The sequence below is a fragment of the Leptodactylus fuscus genome, chromosome 6 (genome assembly GCF_031893055.1).
Source record: "Leptodactylus fuscus isolate aLepFus1 chromosome 6, aLepFus1.hap2, whole genome shotgun sequence".
In the NCBI taxonomy this organism is placed as follows: Eukaryota; Metazoa; Chordata; class Amphibia; order Anura; family Leptodactylidae; genus Leptodactylus; species Leptodactylus fuscus.
Window position 1 is genome coordinate 61,172,653 of NC_134270.1, and position 12,098 is coordinate 61,184,750.

The window sequence follows — 12,098 nt, forward strand, 5'->3', positions numbered from 1 at the left end:
GAAAAACTGCTAGCAGAAAAAAAAAGCTAGCGGTCTACATAGACCACTATTGTAATGTGGCGGATTTTGAGGCGAAACCCGCTGTCAAAATCCGCCTCTTTGCCCCTGTGTGAACTAGCCCTACCTTTGTGACTGGAAAGAAGTGAAGCAGCGCAGAGAAAATAATTTTTTTTTACACATATGCATATCTACTGACTGTGAGGCATTTTTTATGTCTCAGCCTCTTTTTTGCTAAACAAACTTTTTGCTAACATCTTGTATTCCATTAAAGGGGCTCTATAAGCAAAATTGCACAGTCCGACATCATCTTTAGCCATGCCTACATCTTCTTTCTTTTTGCAGCGATGTCCTCGGGTCCCGTCTTCCTTGTCTTCTTCTTCTGATGTCATTGCTTGTAATCTCGCGCAGGCGCAGTGTCAGGGGAACAGTAACAGGGGAACAGAGCATACTGAGCATGCTCAATTCCCCTGCTACTGTGCCGGGGCGGGATTACAAGCAATGATGCCAGAACAAGAAGACGAGGAAGATGGGACCCGAGGACATCGCTGCAAGAAGAAAGAAGATGTAGGTGTGGCTAAAGATGACATTGAACTGTGCATGCCAGCCCAGCGTGCACGATAAGGTATGATTATCATATACTTTTTTAGGATATTATTTTAAAACGGGGGGTTAGGTTAATATAACATTAGCAATGCCTGAATAGCCTTTTTAAAGGCTATTCACGCATATGTGGGGCTCTATCAGCATAATTTTGCTGATAGAGCCCCTTTAAAGTTATGTGTGATGCCCAAAATTATAATATATTTGTCACTCTTGTAGCCTTACATTTTTCCACTTTACCTTAGACAATATACATCATTAATATAGCATCTTGCGTGCAGTCTCCCCTCTTTCATGTTAAACCATTCATCCTCCCCTATTTAGTTTTGGCTCACATTCACACTGGTGCCTGTTATGGCCTCGTGCTTGCTGACTTCTCTTACTGTTAATTCACTTGTATTCTTATCCATGACCTCTGGCTTTCCCTACTGACTATTCTTTTGGACTTCGATTTGGCACTGCATTGCTCGACTGTTACCGAACCCTGGCTAGCTGAGCTCCCTTTGTTGTTATTTGTCTTGTCTGCGTATTGTGTGTCACATATATAGGAAGGGATCGTCTCCAAGTTGCCGCCTATTACATAGGATAGGGCCTGGCAATAGGAAGGGACAGTGGGGGGGCTTCAGCTTAGGGCTCATGGTCTCTTGTGCCCCTTCCTCCAGGGTTCTCCAGCAGCTACTGGGGAATTGTCTTCTCAGCAATTCCCTAACAGAGGGGGAGTTATTAGAACACTATTCCCTATGGACGGGACTATTACCTACGGGGGGACTATTACATGAGGGGGGATAACTATGACACTATTACCTATAAAGGCACTATTACTTATGGAGGCACTACTCAAGAGGGGATAATAATGACTCTATTACCTATGGGTGAAGTATTATGTGTAAGGGGGGTTAATTATGACACTATTACCGGAGGGGGGATAATTTTGACACTATTATCTATGGGTGCACTGTTTCCTATGAGGGGACTATTACCTGAAGGGGGATAACTATGACATTATTACCTATCGGGACACTATTAATGAGGGGAATAATTATAGTACTATTACCTATAGATGCACTGTTACTTATAGGTGCGCTGTTACCTATGAGGGGACTATTACCTAAGGGCCTGGGATAACTATGACACTGTTACCTATAGGTGTGCTGTTACCTATGGGGGACTGCCGTATTACCGGAGGGGGGATAATTTTGAGACTACTATCTATGGGTGCACTGTTTCCCATGAGGGGACTATTACCTATGAGGCCCCTTTCCCTTCATCTCTTAGAATAACTGACACAAATAATACTGTGCTATAAAGGCATCACTTAGCTCCAGAGGATGAAAAAAATCGAGCCGCTGCTGTATCATCATCTACCTCTTGGTGTCGCTGCATTCCACAGCACGCCAATTTTTTTTCTGAATGGCTCCACCCCTGTACGTGATACACACGATCTCTTAACAGGCTCCGCCCTTGACGACGCTTTTACCTACTCTGTGCAATGAGATCTCTGGAGACCACGCCCACGTTCCCTATCACAGAGCTGCGGCCAGCACAGGGGGCGGATCTCGGACTGACTGGAGACAGGAGCTTCGCCAATAAGCGCCTACTATTCCGATCACATGACCGCCCTGTCGATCGTCTTACCAGTGGAGAAGAACGTGACGTCACATCAGTCCATCTCTCCACGCCTGTTTCTGGCTGTCACAACATAGTGCGGCCCGCCCACTGCTAATGACACCTGCGACGGCGCCGTAATAACGAGACACCTGAAGAAGGGGAGCGGGAAGCAGGTAACGGGCACCGGCCGGGGGCAGTAGTGTGTATGGTGGATACGTGTGTATGGATATGTCCGCCGTGCAGTCCTCAGTGACACTGATAATATGAATAGTCCATCGTGCTGAGATATAGTTATGGTACAAGCTGCCGTACTACAGGATCTCCACCACGAGTAGCCATTCAGGACACCTGGTTTTGCTGCATTTTTACTGAAAATAGGGGCATCTGACATATTGTACACAACAGATGACACAGAGTCTACACAACAGGATGGATCTGGGCCATTGTGTCCTATGGAATGATCAATAAGGGGCACCCAACTAGTCCTGCCCCGGATTAAGGCCCGGTTCACATCTGCGTTTGGTACTCCATTCGGCGAGTCTTTATGCGGTACTTTTCTCTACGCATTATTCGTACGGACCCCATTAGTCTATGGAGTTCGCTTTTTAATATGTATAGTTTTCCGGTTGTGGAGGGGGGGTCCCCAAGCGAACTCCCCAAACAGTGACCAGGCCTGAGAAAACGATCAATAGTTTTAAGAATGTGGCCCAAACTGATAAACTTGTTGCATGTTTTGTACGCTACATTATCTGATGTTACTTTTAGAGGATGAAGGGGCGGCAGATCTGAAGGACAATGAATGTTGTATGTCATTTTGCCTATGTTACTTTCCCTTGACATTCTGTGGATTGATTTGGTCAAAATTTACACATTTTAATTTTTTTATGGGTTCTTTTTATTCTTAAATGGGCTACCACCTACCAAAGTGGAGATAAAGTTGATTTTTTTAAAATCTGATTTCAGGTGCCACTATGGATCTCGTCCTGAATGTAGCAGACTATTACTTCTTTACCCCCTATGTGTACCCAGCATCATGGAATGAGGATGACCCCTACCGCCAGTTCATCAGTCTCCTTATGGTCACCAATCTGGGAGCGGTCATCATTTACTTACTCTTTGGTGGTCTCAGTTATTATTTCATGTTTGATCACTCTCTGATGAAACACCCACAGTTTTTGGAGGTGAGAAATCTAATTTTACTGCACTTCAGGTGACCTGGCCGATGTTATGTTGCATCATCTATCTGTAGTTCAGCTTTAAATCAAATACTACAATTAATAATTAATTAATTCTATCTTAAAGAGGACCTTTCACCATCTGGGGCACATACGGTTTAATACACCGCTAGAAAGCCGACAGTGCTGAATTCAGCACACTATTGGCTTTTCCATTCTGTGCCCTCCGGAGAAGAGCTATCAGTGCCGGTTCCGTAGCTCTTCACCGCTAGAAGGGCATTTCTGACAGTCAGTCAGCAGTGTCTATTGCGCTGTACTGTGAGAGCGGTGAGGAACGCCCCCTCCTTCTCCTCACAGTACTTGTCCGGGGGTATTCCTCACGACTCGGCGTCATCGCTGGGCGGTAAGCAACGTCCCCTCTCACAGTACAGCGCAATAGATGGTGCTGTGAGGAAGGGCATTCCTGACTACGGTACTGGCACCAATAGCTCTTCACCGGGGGCAAGAATGGGAAAGCCAACAGTGTGCTGAATTCAGCGCACTGTCGGCTTTCTAGTGGTGTATTAAACCGCACGTGCCCCAAATGGTGAAAGGTCCTCTTTAAAGAGGACTTCCAGCGACTCAAGCTATTTCCCTCCCTCCAATGAGCACATTGCCCCCTTTCCTTTTTAACTGGAATACCTACCCCTTTAAGCTATAAGCAGACCACCAACCATCACATGACATTTGATGCACTGCTGTCCTCTGGTCTAGTGAAATGTTAATTGGATCTTTGGGTATCAGCGTCTACATACAAGTACAACATACAGCTACTCTATAACTCTAGTATGAAGGGAGAACATTGGAACGAGTGACATATTATGGGCTTTGACCAATGTTGTCTTTTTAGACTGCAGTTGTTGCTGCCCTTGGTTCAATGTGCCTGGCACTGTATTCACTGATCTGGTTTTTGTTTTTTTTGTTGTAGAATCAAGTGCGGCGAGAGATAGTCTACTCTCTGAAGTCCATGCCATGGATGAGCATCCCAACTGTTGGCCTGTTCTTTGCTGAAGTTCGAGGATACAGTCGGCTTTATGACAACATTGACAGCTCACCATATGGTAAGAATATTCACACGTGGCCCCATTACTATAGTTTATAAAGCGCTGCAGAGTTTGTTGGTGCTATAGAAATAAAAATGTATTATTATTATCAAACCAAAAAGACCCCTGCCTAGTCATTTATTTTGTACTGCGCTATACAATACATCCCGAGCTGCTGACGGATCTGGTTGTTACTGGAAACCATCAGCAAGCTTGTAATACCAAAAATAATAATCTTTAAGAGCACAAGCATATTCCACAGTCCTTTACAACTTAGCAGTTACATGTACATTACATAATATTTCATGTGCTTTCAACAGTCGCAGCTGAGCACTTGCAATACAATTCCTCCTGACTCGTCCATAGATTTATATGTTGTTTGACCAGATATGTATATGTTTAAAATGGTGAGAGCCGCTGCCAGACACTTCTGGTATTAGCATGTTTCTTGCTCTAAAAAAGGACCTGGCATGTATACAATTTTCATGCCGATCCTCTCATCTAACATTTGCTGAACAAGTCTCATCCTTCCACTTTATACTCATTAAATAATCATGTAGTCTTGCTGAATTTCGTGGGATTGGTGTAACTCAAGTCTGATGTGTGTGCCAGGCTCCTGTAATGCATGGGTTAGTTTTCCCAATATCAGATGACAATTCAATGCCTGGTGTAAATGTGATACTTCCTAGAATACAAATAGCCACAGCAAGCTTTGTGCAGACTCTGAACAAGCAGGACATGCTGGGAGATTTCAGATCTAAATCTAGCAGGATAGTTTGTGCTGCTCTGGAGTGTAATACAGGCTGTAATGCAGGGGAAGTAATGTAATAATGTATGTCCTCAATAAGTCTGCTAGCAGAAAAGCAAGTACAGCTCTGGCTGGAAATACAGGCTGTAATTCAGAATCAGTAAATAATCTATTCTATGTACATGGTGCTGCATTTTTTTTTAAATAAAATGCTATATTTGTATATGAGATTTGCATACAGAAGTTTAGATGACAGAACCCTAAATAAATTACAAGTAGTTGTGTTAGGTTTGTGCTTGGTTGAATGGTTTAAATCTGTAGTCAGTGACACCAGTTCTTCTGGTCTTCCCTCGTGTGACTTTTGCATAGTACATCCTTGTGTAATTTAAATCCATCTCATTCAGTTCTGACAATACAATAGGTGTGTTGCCCCTGTCTATCACATGAAGAAAATTACTGTTTGCCCCTAGTGGGATGACGTTTAGTACATTGTAACATTGAAGAGACCAGTTAAATGTAAGATAGTTACATCATGTGAGGCCTGGTTCACATCAACATTCAGGAAGTCCGCTTGGGGACCCGCGGAATGGAAACTTATATGCATTAGAAAGTGGTTACCTAAGAAACCACACGGACCCCATCGACTATAATGAGGTCCGTGTGCTTTCTGCATGAAACATGCAGGACTTTTCCCTCCTCATGTTTCAGAAACGGAAACCCGAACGCTGATGTGAACCGGGCCTAATTGGGGTCGCACGTCTGAGATAACTTGTCATCTTTCAGCACTGACCTTTATAACATTGAGGAAGATGTTAATGGGCTGTTTGTCATCTCCCCCCCACAGGTTGGTTTGGTGTCTTTCTCAGTATGTTCTCTTTCCTCTTCTTCACGGACATGTGCATCTACTGGATCCATCGCTTCCTCCATCATAAGCTGATATACAAGGTACTGTGCACACACTACATGTGATGCTATAAATAAAAGATAACTATAAGTGCTCACTCACACAACAGGAAGGATTTAACAGGCGTGTGCTAGCCGTTGTATTAGTGACCTCATAGATTTTAATGTACATGTTATTTTAACGTGCAATGCGAATAATCCAAGAAATATTTGTCAAACCAATTTCGCAAATCCTTCGATAGACACATGTCTATGAGGGGTCTGTGAAAACATATTACACTTGGGTGTGCACTTGGCTGTGAAAAAAGTACTTTTTCTCAGCTGAGTGCATGGTACTATCCTTATGAGTATAGCCTGATGCTAGATTCACACTAGCATTTGGGTCTGCATGGGGACCCGAGATCCTGTCCGCTAAAAAAAAAAATCTGTTAGCCGCGGACCCTATAGACTACAGTCAGTTTCAGTATAAAATCTTCAGCAGAGTTTCCTATGGTCTCTCATGAGGCTGAAAACCTGTGCAGATCTACTAGGCCACTGAGGGTTTGTTACAGTGTATCCAGGCTAAATAACCTTCTACGAGTTAAACATTAACCACACAATCGTCTTTTCTGTTTGTTACAGTGCATCAGTGAAGGGAAAATGTCTAGAGTCCAGGATTGTGTAGACTAGATAAAATTGTAGCAAACTTTCAGCTGTGAAAAATAATAATGTGCTGAAGCTAAAAAAAACATTGCTGAAAAGACTGCAGCGGCAACAGTGTGTTTTTTTTTTTGTTTTTTTTTTTTTTCTTCCCTGCAGCGTTTTTCTCAGAAAGTCTGCAGAGTTTTCCTCTGCAGACTTTCTGCCTCTACTGTACCTATACAAAAAAAAATGGAAACCCTTTCCGCTTAAAAAGAGAAAAGAGAGCGGAGAGAAAAGTTCTGCTTGCCGGTCTTTTCTCTCCACCTACCGTATTTTCCGGACTATAAGGCGCACATAAAAACCTACGATTTCCTCAGAAATCGTAAGTGCGGCTTATAGTCCGGTGCGGCTTATATATGGATGGAAGCGGCGGCAAAGACTGCGTGCCGCTTCCATACATACATAAAAGGCACCGTAAGGGTGCATTCACACTACCGAACGCCGGCGTGTATCACAGCCGTACACGCCGGCGTTACAGCAGGGCTGCCGGACACTTCCTATTCATTTCTATGGGAGCAGGCATGCGAGCGCTCCCCATAGAAATGAATGGACAGACACTTCCCATTCATTTCTATGGGAGCCGGCATGCGAGTGCTCCCTATACAAAATGAATGGAAAAAAGCAGTCCATTCAATTCTATGGGGAGAGCTCGCATGCCGGCTCCCATAGAAATGAATGGGAAGTGTCCGGCAGCCCTGCTGTCACGCCGGCCTGAAACAGAACGTGAAACTTACCCAGCGGTGCAGGGCGGGCGGGCGGGCATTCAGGCCTCCTCTGCCTCCGATGTTCCGTCCTTCTCCTCCGGCGCTCGCTGATAATGGCCGGGGCGCATGCGCAATATCATAATGCTTCTACTGCGCATGTGCCCTGGCCATTATCAGCTTGCGAGCGCCGGAGGAGGACGGAACATCGGAGGAAGAGGAGGCCTGAATGCCCGCCCACCCTGCACCGCTCGGTAAGTTTCACATTCTGTTTCAGACTTTTATTTTAAAGCGGGGGGGGGGGGGGGGGGGTAGTTTAATCTAACGTTTACGGTTGGGCTCTATCAGCATGATTTTGCTGATAGAGCCCCTCCTCGCCTGCCGAGCGCTTCCAATAGAAGCGGCTGGCACGCGGGGGGTTAAGCGGCCGCTGGCAAAGTCTGCCTGCCGCCGCTTTCAATAAGATATAATGCGCACCGGACTGCGGCTTATAGTCCGGTGCGCCTTATATATGAACCGAGACGGACTATAAGGCGCTCATGGGCAATGCGGCTTATAGTCCAGTGCGCCTTATAGTCCGTAAAATACGGTATTTTAAGCAGAATGAGAGAGAGTTCTTGAAGGCTACTGTGAACCAGCCCTTAGACCCAGGCCCTGCGTGGCGTGAATGCAGTGGAAAAAAATACAGTGTTCTACAGTCTCTGCAAAGTCTAGCGAATCCCATCCACACGTTGTGGGAAAATACAGACAGTGGACAGGCTGCAACTTCTAAAACCACTGCAATTTTGGAAATCGCAGCATGTCAGTTATACCTACAGAAATGCAGTTCCCCTATAGATACATTGAAAGCAGAAAGAGGTTTCCTTTTTGTGAAAAGGGCTGTGAATAAAACCGCAATGCTTTGCTGCCGCCACATTTTTTCCCGCAGCATTTTTTTTGCTGCAGCCCACTACGTGGGGCTGTTTTTTGAGAGCTAAAGTGAGTCAGGAGTGGCTTGAAAAGGAATGTAAAATACAAAGGAAGCTCTTATACGTCTCCCTCCTGTTAAATCCACTTCTGACTTTGGCTCAGAAAAACACAGGAAAATCTGCAACAAAAAATGTGGCATCTTGCAGCAAAAAAGCGCTTTGGAAAAGAACATGGTGGCAACCCATCGTGGTTTTTCTCGCAGTAGTTTAGACAAAGTGCACAGAGGTTTCCTCTGCGAACTTTCTGTTTCAATTATATCTATGGGAAAGCCACCAGCATTTCTGTAGGTATAATTGACTTGCTAAGGTTTCAAAAACCGCACCGGTTTCGGAAATCGGTGCGTGTTCGCAGCGCTGTTTTTACTACAAAGTGGGCATGGGATTCGCTATACACTTTTCTTTGACTGATAAACACTACAATTTTTTCCATGGCGTTTCCGCTGGTAGGCAAATCACGGCATTTACGCCACATTGGACCTCGGCCTTAAAGAGGTTTTTCAGGCAAAACACAGAAACATTTTTAAATAAAGTGTAATACACTTTGGTCCAGAATCACATTCTCTATTAAGTTGTCAAAAATAATCTATTAACACTTCTATTTTTGAAAGCATTCTTATTTTGCAACATTTGTTTCTTCTTACCTAAAACTTTAGCATATCACTGTATTTAACATAATAATATAATCGTGGACCTTCCTTGTGTCTTTCAGAATGTGCATAAGCCTCATCATGTATGGAAAGTGACTACCCCCTTCGCCAGCCATGCTTTCCACCCGCTGGACGGCTTCCTACAGAGTCTCCCATACCACATTTACCCCTTCATTTTTCCCTTACACAAGATTACTTATCTTGGCCTCTACGTTTTTGTCAACATTTGGACTGTGTCCATTCACGACGGAGATTATCGCGTTCCTAAGGCACTCGAGAGCATCATTAATGGTGCCGCTCACCACACTGACCATCATCTGTACTTTGACTATAACTTTGGCCAGTATTTTACTCTTTGGGATAAAATTGGGGGCTCCTATAGGAACCCCTCAGCCTTGGAAGGGAATGGTCCTCATGATCTATGTAGGAAACTGGAGAAGGAGAAAAGTGATAACGCTAAGAAGATCAACTAAGATCCCGGCATATTAAAAATGGCTCCCAATTTTGTCCATGCACCTCATATAATTGGAGCAACTGTGACCTCAGCTCATTAACCACTTCCTGCACTGAGTAACACTCTGTGGCCCTGAAAAAGCAAATGCTCCAGAGTGATTCCATATAACTCTATGTAATTGCAGCGTGAGGTTTAATGAATGACTACTAAATCAGGGGCCAAGACCCCAGAATAATCCAGGAATCCAAGGACACAAAGTTTATGGATGAGGGCCAAACCAATCGGATATCAATCTGGATTACTGCCCTAGAAGCAATACCTTATCACCCAGACTATGGCATGAGATGGTAGTTGATGGGCAAAGTCCAAGGACATCAGTTCTCCTGTCTATCCACCTTAGACCCTGGTGTGACTGACTAGATGAAAGTTTAAAGGGATGGTCCTGCCATCTGAAAATGGAGTTTACTACATGTATAATTACAAGTTTTGCAGAATTCTAACATGCATTGTGTTTCAGTTTTCTACAGTTTTTATGTTCTTTGCTTTCTGTTGATGAATAGGTGCACCCAATTGCTGAATACTTACCCTGATCTTAAGGTATTCACGGCTGAGGAATTTGATAGCAATCCTTTGTGAAGTAAATGGCCTAGACTGAAATATTTTACCTGTGCTGACACATTGTAACAAACTACCAGCAGAGGAGAGATATGTAAGCAGCTGATAAGTTGACTTCAAGGAGTGTCTTGACTGGAGAAATATCAGGTTAGGACAGGTTTTCAGTGTCTTGATGTAATCTAGAAGATGCTCATTCACTGACAGCAAGCAGAGATCTTTAAATTGAAACACAAAGTATGTTAAAGATTGTAGATCTCCATTATATTGCAACTTCGCTTTATTTCCACAAGATTGGCCATCTGAAATCTCGCAGTTACCATTAGCAGGTGTAATGGATACTGAGGCAAACCTGTACTGTAAACCTGGAGAACTGAAAACCTGAGACGTCTGGACTCTACAGTGACAACTGAGTTTATATCCTGGCTTGTATGATGAAATCCCCAGTAAATCTCTTGTGACCAGGCCTGAAAATTTCTATTCAACTATTTCTTGTCTGTCTGGGAAAGCTGAGTAATAACACATATGGCTATCACTACGTGGGCCGCCATACAGCTGTCCCAGGCCTGCATGGTAAATCTGCCATTGTCTCTTCCACAGGGCGGTGATTTCTATATAATTCTTATGTATATAATGTTTATTTATCCCCAGATCCATGTGCCAATAAGATGACTGTATATTTTACATACGACTGAGGGCGGTCTAACTGTTCTAGTTGAACTTGCGCTGGTGAAATAAATTAGTTTTCATAATGACCAATGGTTTGTCTCCATTTATAATGAGGAAGAACTCCGAGCGGACACAACAGTCACCTACCCTAGATGTAGACTATAAAAACACTATGTCTCTAGAGCAGGGCTAGGCAACCTTCAGCTGCTGTGAAACTACAACTCCCAACATGCTCCATTCACTTTCATGGGAGTTTCAAGAACAGTAGAGCAAGTATGCATGCTGGGAGTCTTATAACAGCTGGAGTGCCGTAGGTTGCCTAGCCCTGCTCTATAAGGGGCTCTATTACCAAAATTATGCTGTATGAGCTCCACATATACGTGAATTTAAAAAGGCTATTCAGGCACCGCTAATGTTATTTTAACACCCCCGCCCCCCCCCCGTTTTAAAATAAAACCATCAAACATATATGTAAATCATACCTTATCGTGCACGGTGGGCGGTCCGACGTCATTTTGCTGTCCATCACGCTTTCCTCTTCTTTCTTCTTCCAGCGATGCCCTCCTGTCCTTGCTCTTCCCTGCCTTCATCTTCTTTTCTTCTGGAATGAAGAAGTTCACAAGCGTACTGCGCATGCGCAGTACGCTCAAGTAGTTCTAAGGGGTACTTAGAACTACAACAAAAATGGCGCCAACGCGTGCGCAGTAGCGCCCCAGAGGGAGCGATGCTGCGCACGCGCTGGATTTGAACACAATCTGCCGGAAGAACAAAAGATGAAGGTGGGGAAGAGCCAGGACAGGAGGACGTCGCTGAAAGAAGAGGAAGGCGTGACAGCAAGATGGCGGAGGACCGCCCACCGTGCACGATAAGGTATGATTTACAAATATGTTTTTATGGTTTTATTTTAAAACGGGGGGAGGTTTAAAATAACATTTGCGGTGCCTGAAAAGCCTTTTGTAAAGTTTATTCATGCATATGTGGGGCTCTTACAGCATAATTTTGCTGATAGAGCCCCTTTAAATCATTATTTATTTATTTTTTTGTGATTGTGTTGCAATGTTACATAAGTTAGCTTATATAGGCTCTTGCTATGTGTGCTCATGTCTACACATTTGTATGTATGCCTATGTGACCCATAGACATACCCCTGCTCTCCTAGATGTACAATGACACCGCTACAATCTCCACCTAGTTATACATTGAATACATTGTTGTCTCCATAGTTGCCTTCGCTAGCTATAAACTGTGAA

The 12,098-nt window shown here is 44.0% G+C and overlaps 1 protein-coding gene across 1 annotated transcript; it reads left to right on the forward strand.

Annotated features, from left to right (window-relative positions):
• Positions 1-2,250: 2,250 nt before the first annotated feature.
• On the forward strand, positions 2,251-10,934 carry SC5D (sterol-C5-desaturase). Its single transcript, XM_075280065.1, has 5 exons — positions 2,251-2,381; positions 3,172-3,389; positions 4,351-4,483; positions 6,058-6,158; positions 9,176-10,934. Exons 2-5 carry the CDS (start codon positions 3,180-3,182, stop codon positions 9,584-9,586), a joined length of 855 nt encoding a protein of 284 aa, XP_075136166.1. The 5' UTR covers positions 2,251-2,381; positions 3,172-3,179; the 3' UTR covers positions 9,587-10,934.
• Positions 10,935-12,098: the final 1,164 nt, after the last annotated feature.

Bases quoted from the DNA above. Each gene is read 5' to 3' on its own strand.
- SC5D (XM_075280065.1), top strand. From the start codon at position 3,180: ATGGATCTCGTCCTGAATGTAGCAGACTATTACTTCTTTACCCCCTAT. The intron at 3,390-4,350 runs GTGAGAAATCTA...TTTTTGTTGTAG, and splicing joins AACACCCACAGTTTTTGGAG to AATCAAGTGCGGCGAGAGAT. The intron at 6,159-9,175 runs GTACTGTGCACA...TGTGTCTTTCAG, and splicing joins ATCATAAGCTGATATACAAG to AATGTGCATAAGCCTCATCA.